This window comes from Rhamphochromis sp. 'chilingali', assembly GCF_963969265.1.
Source record: "Rhamphochromis sp. 'chilingali' genome assembly, chromosome: 17".
NCBI lineage: Eukaryota > Metazoa > Chordata > Actinopteri > Cichliformes > Cichlidae > Rhamphochromis > Rhamphochromis sp. 'chilingali'.
The window spans coordinates 6,931,522-6,955,575 of NC_137944.1; the positions used below are offsets into that span (position 1 = coordinate 6,931,522).

General features: G+C 38.6%; 1 protein-coding gene across 2 annotated transcripts in view; it reads right to left on the minus strand.

Moving 5' to 3' along the window:
• Positions 1-4,381: 4,381 nt before the first annotated feature.
• Positions 4,382-24,054, minus strand: part of ctdp1 (CTD (carboxy-terminal domain, RNA polymerase II, polypeptide A) phosphatase, subunit 1) — a 93,854-nt gene continuing 74,181 nt past the window's right edge. For both annotated transcript variants that reach the window (XM_080862594.1, XM_080862595.1), the window contains exon 13: positions 4,382-5,823. In XM_080862594.1, coding sequence (XP_080718720.1) covers positions 5,631-5,823 — 193 coding nt within the window. In that variant the 3' untranslated portion in view covers positions 4,382-5,630. The remainder of the gene's footprint in view (positions 5,824-24,054) is intronic.

Genomic DNA, 24,054 nt, shown 5'->3' on the forward strand with positions numbered 1-24,054 from the left:
GTTATTTGTCAATGTGGGGCACCCTGCACCTTCACTGGTTATCATTTAAACCGCTTGTCTCAAAGATAAGAAAAGTTTAACTTAGATCCCACTTCACTTTGCAAGCCATTCATTCAGTCATTGTCGCTCATAGTCATGGAGTGTAATTGACTTTCTAATTCTCTGATCAACAAATTGCTGCTGGGAAGCAATTCAAAATAATGTAGTGTGTGGCTAACTTTAAATGTATATGATATTATAATTTTATTCATATATGATTTTTTTTATTCCAATGTATCTAATTATCAAACTGTTTTATAACTTGTTTTATTATGTTTCTTCTAAAGCATTTTACACCCCAATATGCAGAGCTGACAATTCTGTTAAGGTGGGATCCAACAGAAGGTCAGGTAAATGACTATCAAGCTTTCTTTCATTTTACTGTGTGAAAGACAGATATCATTATACTCAACTTGAGGCACTCTTTAAAGCCATCAGAGCTGCTCTCAGACGCAGTGTAGGCAGATCTGACCTCAGCTGTCAGTCAGACCAAAGTGCGTCACCAGTTTTGTAGTTTGTCAATCGTGTTCAAGACACGGTTAGGACAAAGATACAAGAATAAAATCAGCTTCAGCAGAAGTAAGAGCTGAGATAACTACAAGTGGGAGCAGCTGTCATCAGCTGTCTCATGAGCAAAGAAAGCATTTTTCCATTTTGTTCAATCTTTAGGTTACGTCTGGAGGAAAGATCTAAAGTCTCATTTGCATTTCTAGACTAAACAGCAGTTTTGTCTGCTTATACAAATTTCTTCAAGTCAGAGAATGGTGCATATAATTTAATTTTTGCTTGATAATTAAAATTAAAAGATTAAAACTGATAAAACAAGTTTTAAAAAAGGAGACTTTTCCATTTGATTACATTTTGTATGATGGATTGTGCAGAAAAAGTAGAATTGGGCTGAAAGATCTATTGCTTTATCACCTATTCAGGTTGTAAATCGTGTTTTTAAAAAGTAACTAAGTAATTAATTACTTTTGAAAATAAGTAATCAGTAAAGTAACGGGATTACTTTTTTGGGGAAGTAATCAGTAATTAGTTACTGATTACTTTTTTCAAGTAACTTGACCAACACTGCTGATTAGTACTGTATGTGCCACAGTGGTTGTGAAACACTGCTGTAAATGGTATTTATTAAAGTGAAAGGCAACAATATGACTCAGAGCCAGCTGTTACACCTGAACTGTGCTGAAAGTTTCTTCCTGTGAAAAGGGAGCCTTTCCTTCCCACTGTCACCAAGTGCTCATTGTGGAGTTCTTCTCTGTATCATTGTAGGGTTTACCTTACAATATAAAGCACCTTAAGGTGACTGTTGTTGTGATTTGATACTTAAGTTTGAAATGTAAAAATAACAACAAAAACCAACACAAAACTATATACATACATTAAAACTGAATTTAACTATTTATACATTTAATTATTTCTCTTTCTTCATTTCTGTTTCTTTCTTTTTTTATCACTGATGACAACTGTCCAAATGTTACAGCACCCTGGAGTTACCATAAAAATGTTTGCTGCCTTAAAAATGTGTTGATCTGGCCACACACCAGGCAGGAAACATAACATGATTTTGTGTTTGCAGGTTGTCAACATTTATATTCAAAGAAAGGTCACACTTCTTGTATCCACAGCCATAAAGCCGGATTCTACAAAAAAGGCTTTTGTGATGCAATTTGGCAGTTAAGGTAAGTTCCTCTCTGCAGGAAGGAGGTTTTGGGACCATGTAGTCTAAATTGAAGCTACAAAATAAGCCTAATTTACATTCAAATGTGGACATCAAAGCACTGCTGAGCACTATAGCTCTGTATATTCACAGCAGAGGATGATTTGCGCACGGGGAGGAAAAGGGCCTCCATTTACTGCTGTTTGCTTTGGCTTTTAAAGCAGCCGACGATCAGCCGTTCCAGGAAAGAAACACACCAAGCACCATAACAGATCTGGCAGAGTTGCGCTTTTAATAGACTTTATGACCGTGATTTATCCTGCTGTGTCCTGTGCAATCAACATCACACCTGAACACCCATTACTCTGACTGAATGACAAGATGATAGAGTAATATCACAGGTGTGTTTCTTTTTCTGGCCATAAAGCCCCAGACATCACCGTGCCCTGACAAACACAGCACAGAAGGAAATGTTATGTATTTGCCATCCATAGATGATTATTTCGGTCTTTGTTTCCCTCCTGCATCTAGAATTGCAAACTGATGACTTGCGCTGTTTGTAGACTCCAGTAATGAGGCTGTTTGCGTCTTTGTAGTAGGAAAGAAAACAGAAGCAGAGGTTCTTTTCAGGTTGCATAAACCCAAGCAGCAAGATGGAATGAAGGCTAATTCTGTTGGTTATTTTTAACCAACAGACCATTAACCGAGTGGCATCTCCTGGTGGGAGTCTATTGCTGTCATACACAATATAATTCCAATGTTTAAAACCCAACTAGGAGCAGACGGCAAAGGGCCAACAGACTTCATCCCGAGTATGATTACGATGTTAAAGGTGGTTAAGTTCAAAATGTAAAAATATATCATCCCAGAACAAAAACCAACACAAAACTACTGTGTTCTTTAGAAACAGCTTTATTAAAAGAAAGTATCTTTTCTCTCTAGGTTAAGTTGGAAATAAAGACTTTACATGTCAACTGTTCTTTCTGTTGAAAGTCAACATCAAATCCACACCAAGTATGGCTGTCAATCACTGTCACAGTTTTGGGGCATAAAAGGTGAAACAAAGTAAAATGTAAAACTTTTACTAAACAGAGACTCAAACAGACACCAGCCGTCCTGCCTTAGGACAGTAATTTTATTGAATTAGCTGAAATGCAAAATATGTCACTGCTGAGTTCTGCAAGTCAAAAGAAAAAGAAAACAGACTCAGTGCTATAGGTTTGACACTAAACAGATGCCAAACACCAGGGGTGAGCGTAAGCAACCCTCGTGCAGCACATGCTCCATTAGTCACAGTCTGTTCAAAAAGAAAAAACTGGAATGTGTATCGTCACCGATGTGCCTGAACTACAGGCAGATACCACCAAAAACAAAGAATGAGATGCTGTTTTGTGCTGCTTTCTCTCCACGCTGCCACGAGCGAGTAGGGACAGTTGATCATAAATATCTCTTGAAAAATTAGGCTGAAGCAACAATCATTTTTCTATTACACAAGAATCTTGCCAAAGGCATGGCTTTCTCCAAGGTCCTTATGTCACGCTATTGTTTTTTGTTTGTTTTTTTGTTTGTCAGAATTGTCACCCCCAATACCATGTAAGTGATAACACAGCCTCATTAGTTTAAAAAAAAAAATCACAAATGTGACCACAGCACACAGGAATGTCCTGCAAATTCATAAAAACACCATTTAACACCAGTCAGTGTGGGTGGTATATAACAGCAGAGCAATGTTTAATGGGCAGCAACAAGCTAATGCTGATTCCCATTAGATAACTAATACCCCCAGTAATGAAAGATTAAAATGTTTTCACCGCTGAGTCGATGTATCCATAGATTTTGTGGTAAATTCTCAATTTGCTTGTTTGTCTAAAAGTATGGTATTTATATGTTGTTGTTGTTTTTTTAAAGGGCTGTCTCTCAAGCCTGGGCTATTTGACTTTTTTGAATGGGTTCATGCGAATATCGCTACAATAGTGCACTAATTACTCGGATGGCAAAATTAAAAATAAAAAATACAATTGTGTGAAACTCTTCACACTCTATCATGGGGTGCCATCTAAGACAGTAGAAAGCAAGGGACTGTCAAAAAACGTATGATGCATTGTCAGTGGTGGACAACTCCAGGCCTTGAGGGCCGGTATCCTGCAGGTTTTAGATATCACCCTGGGTCAACACACCTGAATCACCCGATTAGTTCATTACCAGGCCTCCAGAGAACTTCAAGACCTGTTGAGGAGGTAATTTAGCCATTTGAATCAGCTGTGTTGGATCAAGGACACATCTAGAGAATGCCAATGGTAGCTAGCAACCTAGCTAATTGTAGCATTTTTCTTTAATGTTAGTTATATCTTGTAGAGTCTTCTTCTTTGTAGGATGAACTATTTTAATGTTCTCTTTTGAATCTAAGAGGAGTTGAAAATGTTAGCCAAATACAGCAGCTAGCTTGACTACTACAGTCGGCTAATGTGGTTATTGTGTATGCTAATCCTGCAACAGTACTACAAGAATGTGTACTAGCGTCTGGAAAGAAACTACAATAGTAACTAACTTTGCTTTTTATACCACTTACAGTTAAATGAATAGCTCACATTTTGGGAAATATCTTAAGAGTTAAAGATGTCATGTATCCCAGACAGCTTAGTGTTCCCCCAACCCCCGAAAAAACAGATAAAATCTATTGTTTTAATGAAACACAACATCTTCATTTCTTAATAAGTGACCTTTATTTTCATTACTGATAACCTGACAATTATTTTCATGACTAATCGATCAGCAGTTTTTTCAACATAATATCAACACAGAAAAATGGCTGTCAAAAGACTGAGGTATTTTTTTTTTCCTTTTGCCTTACTACAGTTGACCAAATATTTACCATCATACATGAGAAAGAAAGAGTAAAATCTTCACACTGGGAAAGCAAAAACTGGCAAAGGTTTTGCATTTTTGCATAAAAAGGAGAATAAAACAAATATTTTATTATCAAATTATTTGTCACTTAGCCATCCCCACTTAGCCAGCTACAGGTGGTCACCTCTCGACAAGAAATATTTCCCAAAATATCAGACTAGTCCATCAAATCACAGAATGCTGAGCTACAAATGAAATCAGATTAAAAACCCAAACTAGATAAGGGAATTCAGATTTTGTTTCTTTTGTCAATTGGTGATTGGCTCCAGTGGGAGATAAGTAAAAGGAAGGTATCCATTCTAACAAAAGGATCAACAATTAAGGTAGCAGATGAAGGAAATGTGAGCCATATTAAAAACAAAGTTGGGATCACTTCATGGTTATAGAGCACAAAAGACTCAATAGTTGATCTCATTGTCGCAAATGTACCAAATGTACAAACACAACGAAGAGGAAGAAACAAGCTGTGGAAACACATTCATATGTCTAGATCTGCTGGTTGCATTCATAACACAAAGAAACTGTCAAAGAGGCCAAAAATAAAAATAAAAGTGGAAGTCAAGAGTAAAATATTTAGCTGCAGGCCTTAGTAAAACTATCTCAAACTCTTTGGCATGTACAATCAGCAAAATTTACATGTTATGATTTCACTCATTTGTTTCTCAACAATATAAAAATCGAAATAGAAAAACAAAATGTATCAAATTTCACGTGTCCTACAGATTTTTTATGTTACAATAAAATGTTAACATCAAAGGGTTTTTTTTGTTGCATTTTGTTATTTTTGCCAAAAAGGTTACACATCAATGCTACAAAAATCTAAGTCTTTATTTTTGTCTTGATTTTTGTACAACACATCCTTTCTGTACAGGATAATCTTTTTTTGTCTTCTTTATTTTCTATTACAACACTCATACATCCTAATTACACACAGATCCCAAGCAGAAAAATAATTGTTTAGGTACCATTTTTATGGGAGAGTGGGGTTTTATTTTTATTGTCTTTGAGCCCCTTAATTTCATCATCACATAAAGTCATTTAGCTCTGCCTCCAAGGCGGCGGCCATCTCATCTTCCTCCGAGTTACTGCCTTCTTCTTCCTCGTTAGAGTCTTTGGAAGATTCATCGACAAATTTCTCCTCTTCTTTCTTGTCTTCTGTGTTGTTGCTGTCGACATTGTCTTCCTCCTTATCTTCCTCGTGCTTACGTTTCTGGCCCCTAAAGAAATGACACAGGATTATTTATGAGAACTTATAAAGCCTGATATTTATGAGATCCTGAGGAATATTTTCAGTTCGCACTATTAAAACATTCAATAAGATTTAAAGGTGCTTAATTTTGTTAAGTTTGTCAGAACAATGCTAGCATTTTACCTATTTCCTGCCTTTGTGCTAGGCTAGTTAGCTGTGGCTTCATACTTTGCAAAAACACATGAAAGCGATGTCACTTAGCAAAAAAAGAGCATTTAATTAAAAAAAACAACAACTTTGAAACATCATGAACGGAAAAAGTGCCTGCTTTTAAATTCTTAGCCAACTATCCAAATAATCTTTAGTTTCAGTCCTATTTTGAATATAGTAATCTCTTCCAAGATGAAAATGACAGCTGGATAAACAGATTTAATCTCTTTCAACATGTTCAAAACATGAAAGAATGACATTCTCCCATCTATTAAACTGCTAGGACCTTCTCAGTCCCCATATCGCACCTATTCCCCTCTACAGCAGATTATGGACTAATTTCTTGGACATCATGAATAACCATCACCCTAGCTTACATTAATCTGCATATCTTCATACCAAAATGAGCCTAATGAGTATGTGCAGATTAATGTATCAATTAATAAATGTCACATTTGCTACTATAGGTAGTCCACCCCATGACAAATGCTATGATTTGCTCGTGATACCAGTCCTCATTTAGCCCGATAATCTGTTTTTAGTCTACAAATCTCACACCCATCACTAGACAGTTGTTAAATTCATATATCTTATGCACAGCCTTCTCAATAGAAACTAAAACATACAGTGAATCCACCTTAAATGTTCTATACTGATGGTATATTTGAAGCATCTGTGTAGGTATTGTTGAAGCTGGAGGAAAGCACACATAGCTGAAGAATTCTTTGATATTACTGTGAACATGCCATCCCTCTTTTCACTCCACTCCAGTTTCTCCATGGCATCCTCAGTAGAATGGCTTATTAGCATGATGCTAATGAGGTGTGTAGGTGTTTTGTATGGTCATTGAGAAGGTCTGACACCGGCTCTGACAAGAGGACCCATCTCATTAGACCGCACTGTGTCAGACAGCCTCGCTAGCCTCCCACGGCAGTGGGGATCTGCCTTTGTGTTCATTAAAGGTCAGATGTCGGCTTACATCTGTGGAGAGGTTTCGTGACATGACGGTTTACAGCGGACCCCTGCAGACGGTGTCTGTGAGCAAAAGGGCTGCGCTTGTGTTACAACAAACGAGCTCAGAACCCCTGAACTAACAAGAAGTTTAATCTCCAGAGCCAGAAGTTGGAACCTCAGCGGTGAGAGGGTAATGTGAGGCTGAGCTGTGAGGGCAAGAGTGGATATGAGGAACTAATTATTATTTATCTGGAGACAACGGAGAAGAAAAGCCAATCCATCAATGTACTGTATCACGCTGCCTGAGCACGCCCATCACGCTATATGGGCCCGTTTATCAGGATGTGTGTATCACATGAATATTTCCATACCCACATCCACACCGAAGAATGGTGATTCTTTCCAAATATTAACAATGGGGACAGCAGGGGGCGGGAGGGGAATGGCTTCCCCCATTGCTTTCTGCTCTGCATCATTACATCCAATCTAAATCCTCAGCTATTAATCCAACCACCCACAGACACACACGCTACTTACTCCCACGAAACTCATTCAAGTCACCTCCCAAGCAGGCTTCAGCAGCTATCCATTTTAAAAAATCTTTTTCACCTTCTGTTAAATGACATGGCTACAAAGGGAGAAGCTGCCGTTCACTAGTTTATTTACTAGTTAGTAACAGGCTGCAGAATAAGCCATCTACAGCTTCTTTCTTTCATTTAGATATTAAACGGTCATAGCTGAGGGTGTACAGTCCTGGTGCATGTACACCCTCTCTCTGCTCTGGATCAGGATGTAATAGAAATAAGCTAGTCCTTATTAGATATCAGCAACAACCTCAAAGAAGCTGCTGCCTGCTATGCATAGGTTATATGACCATTTCCAAACAAATCCACAGTTAAAGATTATTCACGCATATAAAACGTTCAAGACATTTGCCAGTTTTCCCAGGAGTGGACGTCCCAGCAAGTTTCTCCCCCACAGTCAGATCATTCAAAGCATGGGAAGCGCTACTAAACGACACCTGTGGTGAGGGGTGCTAGTGTCAGCGGAGCAGTCAAAAAACGGCAACATAGAGTTCATTTTTATTGGGTTCACTGGTCTGATTAAAGTTTTGTAGGAGAGGACAGCAAAAAATGAAAAAGTTCAGAAGCAGTAGGTAGTCTTCTACCCAACAGACTGTATATAAAAAGTCAAGACACCATAACAATGGCTGATCTCGATTTTAAAGCCTTAAGCACTTAGACCATGACCATCTTATTGTTTGAAAACAGGTATGTTGAGCCAGGAGAGAATCTGAAGATGAAATAGAAGAAACTGAACAGATGAAATGAGCAAATGAGACTGCAGAGTCATCAGCAAAGAGTTCATAGAGCAGAGGAGCCAAAGGTCATTCACCTGTAGACTCTTTACAATGAAACTTCTTTTTGCAAATACAAAATTTGCCCCCTATTGGCCATCATACAGAATGCAGGTTTAAGGCCCCAACCTCTAGGTTCACTGGGTTTCACTTTTATTCAGTCAGCACATTCACCAAGAGACATGCATGCTGTGGACTTTGTGCACAACTGGGGGTTTGTATATATGGATACTGAGCAACATGGACATAAATATTTATTATTAGCCTTCAAGCGGGAGTAGAAATTGATTTATAAATAAAGTATAGGGTTGTGAACAAAACAAAACAGACTCTTTTTATTTTTGTTTTGATGGCTATACAAGATGACCAAACTGAAAAACCCCAACCCCCAAACAACAACAAAAAAAACAAAAACACGAGGGATTAAAGCTGGAAGTGTTCACAATCTGCATATCATATTATTTTTAATAAGAAATGTCTAAATTACTTGCAGCTGCCAGTGCTACGCCTCGGTCTCCTAGTAGATATACCTATGGTATGAATTTGAAAATCCTACCTGACAATTTTGTTTAGTTATTGCATTCACAAGACTTTTAAAACACTTGATCTCTGATCTTGGAGTCAAAGTCACTGGGATTTAAACTTGTGTGAGATTTTTAATAGCAGATACATGTGTGCCATGAATGTGACAATCTTGCATCACCTTGCTGGAAAGTTACTGTATTCACAAACTTGGGTATCTATGCTGCCAGGGGGTGATGACAGTACCCTATCAGTCTTTTTGAATGATAAAACTATACAGAAGCTCAAAAATATGATGGATTTATGATCTAATCCAGCTTGCTTCATGTAACACTCACAGAGTTTAGACACATTCGTTACATGGAGTACTATAAAGCTATCATTACTAACTCACGTATGCAAAGCCCTGAGGGGTTTTGGTGAATGTGCTCCTCAGACTCTCAGTAAAGTCCAATATTTCACTCTCTCTTAAATGAATACAGTTCCATCGTTTTAAATGGCTCCACAGGAAACCCTAGAGCTGAGTCAGATACTAAAGGGGAGGAAACAAACCAAATGGGGACAGATGAAAGTGAAAAAGGCAGCCTGCTCCCTAGACAAAATAAAAAGATAAGACTGCTCGGTAATATAAAGCTTCCTCATTATTTTCAGTTGTATAACTGATACAGTGCAAGTGTTGAGATAATAGGATCTCTTAATGCACTTCTTTCATTTAAATTTCCTCATTACTGGATCTCTTATTGGCTAGTAAATTTGACGCTGTAGCTGTGAAGGCCAATCTGCCATAAAAACTTCAGGAGGAAGTTGCTAACAATGTACTTTAAAGTGTTAGCGAGGCACTTTTGACTTCTTTTTCAGCATGAGAGGATTTACCACTGTACACAAATGCTGGCTTGTCAAATAGCTGCAAATTATCAACAGCTAAATGAATTGGGCCCTAAGCCCAGAGAGTGTGCTTGAAATCAAACTGCTGTTGATAGCACAAGAAGTAGAATGGGGCTGACCTTCCAGGTGGTAATCCGCAGGCACAGTTCCTGCTAGTTATGAAAAAGAACTCAATTTTGTGTATCTAGCACCAGCTCACAACAACAGTCAGGGTGCTTTAGATCAGCGGTCCCCAACCCATGGACCGGTACCGGTCCGTGAGTCGTTGAGGCTTGGGTGTATGGTTTTCAGCGGTATTTTTGATCGTTTTTATTGTTAACTCAGTTTCCCTGGGTCTTTTCCCTTGTGTTATGAATAAATCTTCTTTTTTTGGTACCGGTACTGGTTTGATTTTAGTTGTATTTATTCGCACCTTAAAGGCCAGTCTGTGAAAATAGTGTCGGTCCATGGCGCAAAAGGTTGGGGACCGCTACTTTAGATGTTAAGGTAGAAACCCAACAACACTGGAGCATTTGGCAATTTGGGACAATGAACTCCCTTTAAAGCCAAAGCACCAGACTCAGGCAGGAACAGTCATCAGTTGTGACTGGCTGGTGGAACAAGAAGAAAGAGCCAATAAAAAAAACAGAACACAAGGAAACCATGGAAACCAGAGCAAAACACCACGTCCACTAGCACCTGATCCAGCTGTAACTAAGTTTTACCAAAAAGGACAATTTGAAGCCTAGTCTTAGAGGATGTCCGAGTCCTGAACCCCAACAGAAGCTTATTCCCCAGGAGAGAGTAAATAAAGTCAAATGCAATTCTGAAGCCAATGAAGAGAAGCCAGTTGGGCTGGTATTACCCAAATGATAAAAGGCATTGCTAAAGATTTATTATATTATATTATATAAGAGGATTAAAGATATATCCCAGTAAAAACCAATGTAAAAAAGCATGTGGTTATACAATGTGTTTCTGAGAACTATGCAACTGTTTGGAATTCTCACATTCATGCCTTCCAGGTGGTTTTGGAAATTAAAATGATATTGTGTTCCTCAAAAAAATACCAGAAACGTCAGTTATGAGGGTGCAAAAGGCGATAACATGCTTGTTATTAGAGACACAGATGTTCCGGTCATTACTCTGAGGTTTTATTATGTGTGTGTACTATGGGAGTATAATTGCATGAGGACATACTACAGAGCGCCTGCTAGCGAACAAATAGCCTGCAGCTACAAAGCCTAAACACATCATTAGAGCCACCAGTGATACAAAATAACAAATAAAAGTTAGGAGAAATGCATCTGCCCCAAGTTGACATACATTTTTATAAAACTGCGTTCTTCAATCCAGGCAGCACGAATGGTGCCCAGGGGAGCATTCAAAGGAGCTGCACTGGGAATGACTTCACAGAAAGGGCACGGTAACCATCCCGCTGATAGAAAAGTAAGCTCTTATTTAAAGCCGGGGCGCCGAACACCACCCAAGGCATCCTGATCTAGGACTGTTGAGGAGACGCAGTGAGAAATCACTTCAAACACTTCTGACAGCTCTGCTAACAGCAAGGAGGAAGGAAGGGTTGGTTGGAGGGGAAAGATGGAGCAGAAAGGCAAATGGAGCAAATGCAGTGGGGAAGAGGAGGAAACAGAGCACAGAAGACATAAGAGGGAGGTAATGAACTGAATAATGAACTAAACTTTGAGGGGCTCAGACCAAATCTTGTTGATTTCTTGGGGGGTTGATTTCTTACTTTCTACAGTTTGTTAAGCTAATTCCAAGATAACTTTTTCAAAACAGAGGATGGAAATCAAAATCAGATTTCCTTTCACACTTCATCCAACACTTTTTCTATCCATAACGGCCGTTTTGGCACAATGTCAACTACTCCCAATGTATTTAGCCAGCTAGAATTTATTTTTAACCATAATCCATATCATTTACAGCAGATATGTCAAGCACAGATGCTTACACAGATACATGCATGTATTCAGAAGCTCCATATGCAGATAAATGATAAGCAGTCTATTTAAAATGACTGTTTTTCTGCTGACTTTATCTTCTCAGTGTATGAGGGAAGCTTGTCAGTTTTGCTTAGCTATGCTTCAAACACAATAGGGGCTTTCAGCAGCGTTCAAACCAAACAACAGACACAATGACAGTTAAACAACAAACAGTCACACAAGTCCCTTTTTGAAGCCACATGCTTTTAAGCCCCACTTTTCAACAAAGCTCACTTTCTGCACTGTTCTGTTCAGTAAGGTCAGGAGAAAAGTCAAGACGAAGACACTCAATTCATAACAAAGTACAACAGTAGTTGCCTCAAGGTGAGGGGAACCAGACAGGACCAAAGCCGTGGAAGAGAACCACAGATTAACAATAACATTAACAATTAAATACTGCTTGTGTAGTTAAAATCCATTTGATCCATTTGAAACCATTACACTAGCAAAAACCTGCCCTGCTGTGCTTTTTCAAATTCTACACTCTGTATTTTGTGGTGACTCAAACAAATTACAATATAATTATTTTACCGGCCAACCATTTTGACAAAATCTGCACGTCTTGCAGATCCCAAAACAGAAAAGCTTGTGGCAGGAAAACTGCAATACCAAAATGAATGTACGGCACATCTTGTGGATAGCGGCATCTTCAAATTTGCAAAACAAACCCCTAGATGAACTGCTGTTAACATGGGTAGTGTTAATCATTTAAAGATATAACTGGTACAGCCTTCCTATAGTTTTTAGTTTTTCTCTACTTTTCCTCTAAGACCTTTTTCTCCTTTAAAACAGTTCACCAGACGATAGGCATCTCCAAGCCAAGGCTGTGACAAAGGTGTGACGCAGCATGTCAACTGTGTGATTCCCTGTCAGTATCATTTATATCTTCCCCTGTCACCAATGTCTACATCAAACCACCCCCATCTCTGGCTAAGCCACAGGCTGCAGAATCACATTAAAGCCCCCCGGCATCTTATCATATGACTTCTGTTTTTTTTTTTATTTCATTTCTGAGCGCTTACTTGTAGCATTAGCTTTGACGAGGCAGCAGGGATCATTTCTCAGGAGTTTCAGATGGATTTGGACCAGGATACGTTAGTTTTTACCTAAAAACACACTAGGGGATTAGTGAAACATCAATACTGATGAAGGGAGAAGACTCTGGTTCAATACTGCAACAAAAAACATCCATTACATACCCCAAAATCTTTGAGATAGGGCAGAAAAGTCTTAAAACACCAACACTTTGGACTGGTTCCAACATTGCTTAATTCATTTTTAAGCTTGCAATGTCCCCACTCATAAAATATTTGAGCTGTGTCTTTGCTTTGGGGCTTTCCGTCTCTATACTCTACCAGAGCTGTGCTAACATCACTGTTGACCCTGCTATATCTCTTATGTTGTATCATCCCCTCCCCCTCCAAAAATAAAAATTAAAGACTGTTCGAGTTAGCGAACAGTGACAGGTGACACATGACTGCGAGGTTACAGGGATATTCAATATAGTTGAGTGAAAAATGGAATGAGTCTACTCAACGCAGAACTTTGCAGATGTGCTTCGGGTGGTACATAAACCTCTAATCCCATCAGTGTGATACCGAATAATCAATGGATATCGGGGAAAAGGGCACGCTTCACATCATTCCTTTGTTTCCTCTTTCTTCAGGGACTGAGTCAGCAGACTGAACATGCGAATGCTTAGTCCAGTCACTTGGAAAAGAGCAAAGTTAATATTTAATCTTTATACATGGGAGGTGCCAAGGGTCCAGTCACAACAAGAATAAGTGTGTCTGGTACAGAAAAGATGTCGGAGCTCATACAGAGAGTCTGAGGCAATTATGACGCTGATTTATGGCTTTAACACCGAGATCAGCTCCACTTGGAAACAGAACACCTGCTGAGAAATAAACCTCGGATGGATGTCGTTTGATTGGACATGAAACAGAATTTAAACTACTTATCTAAGACCTGAAGTAAGAAAGGGCTTTTAATGTCTATAACACAGCAGCCTAAGTAAGGTTTACATTATTGAGCCTAATTAAAAACAAAGTATACTGGGAACTTCGTGTTCAGACAAAATCTAAGAGTGGAATTTATTTATTTTGAATATTTATATGAAGACTTTTATAATAAATCTACATTACAGCTTAAAAATCAGGACTATTTTTGATATTCCACAAACCCCCAACAACTTCAGTCCATGCTGTGGGTGGAGGTTGCTAAGGACTTTCTCATCTCAAAGCATTTTTTTTCCTTAACAGACTAACTACCCCAGTGTTGGAATCTGGCTCCTGATGAGGTACTTTTTACACCTCTATTGTTGGCAGTTGCCTACTGACTAACAGCTCGTCTAATTATCAATATTGAGCCCTAAGTAGAGACCATAATCATGGTCTTCAATCAGTGGTGATTACACCAGGACACTCTTTGTGTTTTCGCTAAGCTGTGAAAATAGGAAAAAGCTTTAGATTCAAATTTGTGACGTTTGCAGTAAGACGACATTAGCACAGTGTCAAAAAACCAAACAAACAGAGCTTCCTATTTTGTGCGCTTGCAGAGTGACAGCAAAGCAAATGCGGAGTCACCAGGCAGAATGTGAATGTGAATCAAGTTTTGTGAAAATGCAATGATGCAGAGTCACAGCGTTCAGTGAAATGCCAGTCGCTGGGATGGAAAATAATGAGTCTGTCCCAATTATGGCTTCATGCCATCATTGCACTGTGAGACAGTTCTATCTCACAGTACAAACACAATCCCAGAAACGTTAGGGTGCTGGGTAAAAGTAAATAAGAACAATGCAGTGACTTGCAAATTTCATAGACCCATATTTTATTCAAAACAGAACATACAAAAGATAACATGTTTAAGCTGAGACATTTTACTATTTTATGAAAAATATTATCTTATTTTGAATTTGATAAGAGCAACATGTTTATACAGGGCCATGTTTACCACTGGGTAGCATCACCTCTTCTTTAACAACAGTCCATAAACTTCTGGGAAGTGAGGAGACCAGCTGCTGGACTTTTGAGAGAGGGAACTTATCCCATTTTTGTCTGATATACAATTCAAGTGAATTTGAACTACATCTACAAAAAACGTTGCCATTCCAGTCATGAATATCCAGGCCAGGGAGTTAAAGTCACCTTTGCTCTTTCCAAAGACCCTTAAAACAAACAGCTTAAAAAAGTGTTGCCTACAAAGCAGGTTTATTGTGGGTATAATGGCAATCATAACCTAAAGTAAAAGCAGGTCAGGGTGGCTGAACAAAGCTGCGACCCATACCCCCTTTTACATGAATCACTGTCTGTCCAATTTCCAACAGTTAGCAGATATTAAGTGGTGACTAAAGTACACGAGTGAAGCCTCAGGAGTTTTTCAAAATCCACTCCCCCCCCCCCCCCCACACACACACACACACCGCAAACATGTGTTGAGGACATGTAGCTTATGCATGACTGTATGGCTTATGATAAACAGTGGCTATTGACAGACCAACCTTTTCCTGAGATCCATCTCTCTACTTCAGATCAATGTGTAGTAAGATAATAAATAGAAAAACTGTGTGCGTCACCAGTTTGTAGGACAAAACTGGCTCAGATTACTTGCAGTTTCGGTTTTCCTTCTCGTGCATTTCTCCTTCCTCCCACTTTCCTATCTGTGAAAAGCCTGAATAAGCATTCCTTTTCCTCATGGTCTTCCGCCCCCTCTCGCACTGCTGAACTGTGCGCACAGGGATCACTACCCTGTTTTCCTTCTGCTTTGCTGAGGTTCGGCTTATTTACAAGAGACATGCAAGTTAAGGTGGACTGCTGCCGCCGTCTTTTAAACCCTGTGTCACTCATAATCCTTCTTTACTGCATGTGACAACTTCCAAAGCACCGTTGGGATTAAGGCTTGAGGTTTCAGTGTCAGACTAACAAGAAGGCTGTGTGTCAACTGACAAAATGTCCCATGGGATAGATTGATCCATTCAGAGAGCCAAGACGAGGCCTAAAGCTCCAGTTGCTCACACACTTCAGTAACCACTACATAACTAAAATTTTCATTTTCAATTCACTATTGGTGTTACCATCAGAGAATACACATTTTTCCTAGCTACAAGTGGTTGCAGGTAGAGCAGGGCGATATGGCCAAAAATATTTATCACGATATATATTTGAAAATTTGCGATAACGATATAACTGACGATATAATTGATGCGAGACAAAATACAGTTGTATTTTGTAGTAATGTTGTGGAGTTCCACAACATTACTAGCGCAAAAAGACAACCTTCCATTTATTTTCACTTAAACAAGAAGCTGGTTTTTATGTACATTAAAGCTTTATAAAAATGTAACAGTGCAAATGCAAATTCCTTGCTGAAAGTTTAACCAAAAGGCATTTCCAGTAGAAATGGGCTGACATATCCTGAGCATAACCATGTATAATATCCACTGAAGTTAAAAAGAGGTGCTTTGCAACATTAAACTGCAGTGTGCAGTACGCATTTTTCGGACCATAAGGTGCACGGGATTATAAGGCACATTAAGCGAAACAAAGCAGTCAGATAAATCAAACTTTATTAAACTCATTCTTCTTGCTTCCTCCACTTCTGTACCATTGATTCATTAATGTTGAATTCTCTGGCAGCTGCTCTATTCCCATGTTGTTGCAGTATATTAATGACTAACCTTGTATTGTGGATGGATTATCTCAGTTGTTCTCCTGACTGAAGTTTGGTCCGTTTACAGCATCCTGCCATGCGATTGCATTTGTCTCCAACTATCAGGAACTTTAACGTTAACTTTTATAAGTGGAAAAATGTTAGTGTTCGTCCTCCAGCTTCACTGTTTATGTTATGCTAACATAGCTGTGTCGCTAGCGATCATGTAGCACATCATTATATACCAGCTAGCCCAACTTCAGTAACCCTACAAACGTCACTGCTGTTTAGTTTCCTGTCTTCATTTATGTTGGAAGTGATAGCAGAGCTGTATGTTTTAATTTTTTCAGAAATCTCTCAGTCAGAACATGCTATATCATGCTTAGGTAACTAGCAAAACTAGCGAGCTAACTTCCGCTAGCTTCCTGCTAACTTCTAACTCCGTTAAATGTAATAAATTTTGTTTTCATGGATGCCTGGAAGTTAAACTTCATAGTTACACCTGGTAAAGCAGCAATGCTGATCGTTTTATTAAAGATGAAAGAATTTAGAGAGTTTTTAACTCTCAGTGATGCGGCAGTGTTGTTTGACCTGAAGCATACAGAGTTTAGGACCCAGATTACTCCCAGATTTAAGAGCATCTTAGTCCGACAAATACGACAATAAGACGGCCGCTTGCATGTTCTGCAAAAAAATGTGCTTTGTCGTGTATCTGACGGACAAACACCAAACCAGTTCCACATCACTGAAGTTGCACCATTTTTACAAACCAATTCTGGTTCATCTGTTTCACTCAACAATCGGCCATGTGCGTATGAAAACAAAGGCACTGCGCACGCGCGTTTTACTCCCATTCTATCACGATATTTCATTTTCCTATCGTTGCCTAACATTATACAGGTATTACCGTGAACGGTATAATATGGCCCAGCCCTAGTTGCAGGGGGTCTCTGACTGGTTTCTAGACCAGTGTGGCTGGGGCTTTAGTTATCTTTCACTACAGATACACATTTTGTAGACTTTTAGATAATTAAAGGTTTTATTATTGGTGGCTGATAAGGTGAGGAAAAGGAGCAATTGTCAATATGCCAAGAGCGCAAGTGTTAGTGTCAGCTCAGAAAATGCACTGATGTAGTGACAGGTAGCTATCAGAATAGTTTGCTAACATCTGAAGAGCCAGATAACTGCTCATGGCCAAACGCGACAGTGATGCACTAAAATGGTCAGGCTATGGTAATGGATGTCCCTACTTCATGTTATAGTTTATCCACAGTTAGCAACCGGTTAAATGACAAAAACAAATAAAAAAAATATAAAATAAAATAAAAACTGTCCTAGAAAAATCTTTGAAAACTATCAAGAAAACGTGATAAAGAATCTTAAATGTTAAAATCTTTTTCTACTTTTAGAAATGATATCAAGTTATAGGTTTTTTGTATCCGCAAGCAATTTTCCACCAAACCTCCACCCCAGCTCACTGTTTTCATACAGTTTCTAACTTAACTTCAGTGTGCTTCAAGTCTGACAGAAATATGCTGCCAAATATAAATTACTGCAGATGGAAATAATCTTCTTTTGACTACAGCAGTGCAGAATGAACCAGCTTTTTTTTTATAGCCATATCACTTGTTGCCACGTGCACTTCCACCTCATGGCTGTGAGAAGCCTCGCTCAAAGGTACCCTGGTGCAGATTGGAGGGGAGGGGCAAATGGTCTCTGAGAAATATCCAGAAACCTTTCTTCTTTTTATACCACAGTTCACGTGTCTATTTCTCTCTAAAAAAGAACTTTGTGCTGAACACACAAATACTTTCAGAATGTGACAAAAACACTATCAAATTTAAACACCATTTATGCTGTTCTCCATCATAATGACACCTCACATTAATAACTTGCGCGCTGGAGCGTGACACCTTTTGTTCTCTGTGGGCTGATACTGATATCAGTATTTTAAAATATAGCAATATAAAGCTAATGTATTTTTTTCTACATTGTATCAAGCATTTCTGCAATGTAACTGACTAGACACAGAAGCATGTTGAGCCATTAGCATAATGCTAAAAACCTCTCTTCTGCTGATCTGATAGGATGCAGAGCTGAGGGAAGCTGGTCAGGCTTAGCCTCAAAGTCTCCTTGAATTCAAGGCATCTAAAATAAATTCTTACAAAATATTCAGTGCTTGTAGCTCCTTCAACCAATGATTTGCTCATAACATACATAACACCAGGGTTTCCCTCTGCCTGTCTCTGTCCAACAATGGAATCAAGGACTTAACATCCAGCCTCCTTATGGTTAGAGTAACACAGAGTACAAGGATAAAGTTTACCCATATGTGAATTTGCTGTTAGAGCTCCTCACCACCAGCTTAAACCAGTTTCTGCATTATCTATTGGGGAACACCACTAGGAATTAGAAACTTGGACCCTCTAAACTGAAAGTTAGTCCAGACTTCCTGCATTAGGAAACTTAGTTAGTTGTAAATGTAACCCACATAAAATTAGGGTACCACTTTAAGGAGTAATAGATATGAGGAGAGATGGACAGCCTGCTCAACCAATCGAAATGCACAAGTCCCAGTATGCTTTGGCCAATAGGAAAGCATCCTGCCGCTGTGTGTCCCACCCACCTGCTCTGAGTTCGCTGCTACTGTATGTGTGGAGGTAGTCGCGTGCTGGCAGGAGAAAAAGAGAGCTGCGCTGCAAAACTTTGATCCCTGAGAAACCGACGTTTTTGGAGAAGGGTCTGGCTGCAGCCACTGGGGAGCGCCATATTGGAACCTCCACAGTAACCGGAAACACGTGACCTCCACACTAACCGGAAACACGTGACCTCCATAGTAGGCGTAAATACGTTCCTGCATGGATCTTTTTTTTTTTTTTGTCTCGTTCCTGCATGGATCATTAACCTTGCAAATCGATCGTAAAGGTTGGTACGGAGTCTTCCATGTATAAATTTGCCGTTAATAATTATATAATTCTAGGAATCATCTACTTTGCTTACACTGATTACGTTGCCACTTTGTTAGCGTTACAACAACGGTCAGACCCCCGAGGTATCTAAACTTAAGTAAGGAATGTGTGCACTTTTGACACCTCTGGTTAGCATTTACTGGTCAGTTTCGGACATATTTGATTTTTGCTTGTTATTGAACAAATTCACTTCACTGCTTTTCACTATCTGACATCAATGCACATTGTTCCATTTACTGCATATTGCGCTTTATTCATGTCTCTCATTCCACCTGCATCAACATTGTAAAGTTTGTCACAAAGAGATTTATACATTTATAAATACTAATATTCTCTATTCCATTCTGTTCTGCTTTTTTATTGCCCAGATTTTAGTTAGCCTTTGTTAAATTGTCTTTTATATGTCAATATATATGTATGTCACAAATAAAAGTGTCTTGTAAATTATGTTTTTGTAAAGAATTTTCTCCCCAAATCTCTTACATGCTAACTGTAACGTGGTATTTCTGCTAAAACCTGAACTTAAATGTGTATATGATGTTTATCTGTTTTTCTCTCAGTTTTAGATGCACATATCAAATTTGAATTCCGCCACCAAGCCAGAATTGCAGGAATGCACAACATGTTGCTGAAGACTCTTTCACTGCCCTCTGTGCCCCACTTTCAGCCCTACTGTCAGGGCAAAGATCGAGGAGCATATAAATGGATACATTAAAAATGTATCAAAGGTATGTTTGAAAGGCAAATAGCAATGGCCCTTTTTATTTTTAATCAGCCTTATATATATTTAATAACTATAACTTTGTATATTTAATAACTATGAGGTATTAAATATACCTCATAGTTAAAGTTATAAATATGCACTTCTTTTCAGCACTTCTGCAGTCTCTCTGTTGACTTTTCACATTGTACAGTTCAGTGCATTGTAAATAAAATAAATAAATAAATAAATAGGAAGATTTATGAAACCATTAGGACTTTATCACCTTTTTATCTGAAACGTTACTGGTACTATATATAACCTAACTGGCATTTAAAGAGTAAAAAAAAAAGAATGTAGATAAAATTTTGGTTTTGATGAAAAGGACTGGTGCTAATTTAAAGAGTCAAGTCGCTAAAAGTAGATAAATGTTTTAATAAATATACATATTACAGCATTTTGTGAACATACACAAAAGTAGCCTATTTTGGCAACGAACAAGCTGAGAGAGAGTTTTATAGTTTTTGCTCTCCTTGAACAAAAATAATAGTGCATGATAATCAATGTGGATGTTAATCAATTAGATGTCCCAGACTCTACTGTTAATAATACAGCAGTCCCTCGTTTATCGCGGGAGTTACGTTCGCTACGCGAAGTAGCCAATTTTATTTTTTACAATTATTATAGATGTTTTAAGACTGTAAAATCCCTCACCACATGCTTTATGTTTCTCAGACATGCATGAACATTTTCAAACTTTTCTCTTTTGTTTAAACACTCTTAAAGTTCAACCCATTATAGAAACATAAGTCCAGTATTACAAAATGAAACCGTGCAAAACTTTTCATGTGCAGATTTATATAAATTCGACAAGCTAAACGCATTCTGTAGTGTACAGCAGTGGTCCTCAACCTTTTTTGCACCACGGACCAGTTTAATATCAGACAATATTTTCACGGACCGGCCTTTAAGGTGTTGCAGATAAATACAACAAAATAAAATGATACAAACAAAGACAAAAACGGTGGTATTTTGTAAATATAATAATAAACGCGAATTCGGCTGTGTAGTTGTGTAACTTTATGAGCAGCGTCTTCCTGAAATGCGCCAACATTGAGAGTAATGTCCTCCTCTCTGCTTCTTGATGCTCTCTGGTCGCTATGGTAACACGTAAATAGTTCTTTCAAAATAAGACACGACCACAACACGGGAAAAGACCCAGGGAAACCGACTCAACGGACCGGTACTGGTCCGTGGCCCTGTTGGAGACCGCTGCTGTACAGGAGACACTGTAGTAGGTTGATTGACAATGGTCTACAGCAATCACAACGCACAACACAATGTACTGTAAAAAATAAATTAATTAATTAATTAAAAAAAAAATCAGCGAAACAGTCTGCAAAAGGTGAACCGCGTTATTGTGAGGGACCATTGTACAATAATTTCCAGTAGCACTGCTGATATATGATATGGTGAGTTTTGAGGTTGTCTTCAAACAAGTGCATTGTACTAGAAAAAGGTGTTTGAAGGATTAAAAATGTAAAAAGTGATTTTTTTTAATAAACCCAGATTGTTAAAAAAACCCACTTAGAATCAAATTTATTTATCAGCAGCATCAATAGTAACAAAAATACACTTTAGTTTTCGCTGTCAAAGTCGATTTAACTGAAGTTATGTGTTTCCGGTTAGTGTGGCGGTCGCAATATGCAGCCAGATGCTCTTGTGGGAGTTTTTGGGCTGGGAAAAGTATTAGATATAAGTTGCAACTAACTGTGCTGCACATAAGTTTGCTGGTTATCAGCTATCTTCCATGTTAAACGTAGCCAAAGTGAGTAAACAGGCGATGCTGCAGTTTTCTGGCAACTTTAGAAAGTACCGCGTGGAGCTAAACTGTTAGCCTTTGTTAGCTCTGGTTGCCATCAACTGCCTGAAAGTTCATCTCAATCTGCTTCCAGAAGTAAGGTAACACTTGAAGCGCAACTTATGTTTATTTTCCTTCACGTCGTATTACTGTTATTAAAGAGAAAAACAACATGTCCTGTTACGTTATTTAGAGCCCTGCATTTTCCAACCGAGAGACACCATACCATTGTCTTTGGCCGTGATGCACTGAGATCGGTGAGCACATGTTGTATGTCTCAGTTAGTTCACGTCTGTTTCACATTTTATCGTTGAGAAACTGAATTAATCTCAATTGTTTGATTAATAATTGTCGCATATGCACTGACTTTACTTGGTTTAATGCATAGTTTGTGTAAGAGAGATGTTTTATTTTTGCAAATTTGAGTATTTTAATTGCAAATTGATGTTGAATGTGATTTCAACAAAATCCGAAGTTGTGAATTATAGCTAGAACAGCATAATTAATATTTGAATTGCTCTTCTGACCCTGTCTGTTGACAGGTCAGGTCTTTTTTGTATGCTGAATTGTTCCTGAGGTGGATTCCTCCGGTGAAATAGACGGCGAGCCTTCCCTCCTGGACTTAGAGAGACTGAGATTCGCTTCTTTTCCACTTGATGATCTGCTGCACCTTGCGGTGTGGTAGTACTGTATCACTCACACTTTTACACACAGCTGGTTATACATGAGACCACTGACTGACATTCTCTCACCACTATTTTCTTTCACACCCTGGGAATTTTTTGAACTTTACCCCTTGGACATTTTTTATTTGGGACTCTGAATAATAAGCTGTTGTGTAGAACACTCTCCACATGTGAAAAGAGTGTGGATTTTCATTTGAATGTACATTGGATTTGTGTAATCTGTTTCTATAAGAATTAAGGAGTCAGGTTACTAGGGTGCACCCGAGCATTGAAACCCAACATTGAAAACCAAAAGTAACACTTGGCCAAGTCATTGTCTTAGTAGTTTATGTGTTTTAGTTTTCTTTCATTTTTTGTAAGTTTCCTTTCTACCATTGTAAAGTGTCTTTAACCTGTGCTTGTCAACCTTATGGTTTATTTCACTAAAGTTGGCTGGTTCTTTTGAGTTACATTCTTGTCTCTGTGTCTCATTTAAACACACCCCTGTGCTCCTATAGTCGAGCCTATTGGCCCATTGATATATTCTTTTCAACAATTCCCCTTACTGTGTTACATAAATGATACAAGATATTTATCCCAGAAGGTCACAATGCCTGATTACTTCCCAAACCAATTTGTTGAAGATTTGTTGGACACTTAGCATGTCAGACATTTTGGACTCTCTCGCTGTATGAGCATCTACCTGCTCTGAGTTACCCAGCTACTTTGCACAAGCACACTGAAGTAACAAAAATGATGTGGACCCTTTATCAGTTGAAATTCTATTTTTTGAATTTAATTTTGTTGCTCAGCCGCTGACATACAGAGGATCCCTTTAACAGGTAAACACAGGCAAAGGTGAAAAAGCACAAATTTACAATTTTTAAATTATTATTATTATTTTAAACCATCCACCAATCCATCACAAATGCTGCTATACAACACTGTCTAGAAGAAACGGTGTGCGCACCCACACCAGCACACACACCTTACCTCCTCAGCTAATATGACAGCTGAACTCCGACAGCAGCAGTTTGTCTGAGGAAAAACTCTGGATTATGGGAAGAGATGGAGGCTTTGTCACTGAAACAACTGTGCTGGCTGCTGCTGATGAAGAGCCTTTGTACCTGACAAAACGCAAAATCACAAAGCCCCGGGGAACAGGAACAGCTCTGACTGCAAGTTAAAAAGAGAAGGCAGCCAGCTGAGTTGCGATATGAAATCAGTCACAGAGGTAAATCGGTTATAAGTGACAAGCTTGATTCAATTAGGCTGTTTGTTTCCTTCTCACCCTGAATGTCAGACACCTGCATAAGTTCCTGCTGTAATTGTAGACGTTTAATTAATCTACAGCGAGCGTCAACATGCCCTGCAGCAGGGGACAGATATGAAAGCTTCGCCTTTACCGAGACAGAGAGAAAAAACAAAAACAGCGCTCTGTCTATCTATGGGTTCACAAAAACAGCTTTAATAAATGCAAATAGAATAATTTGAGCACATAGAGCAG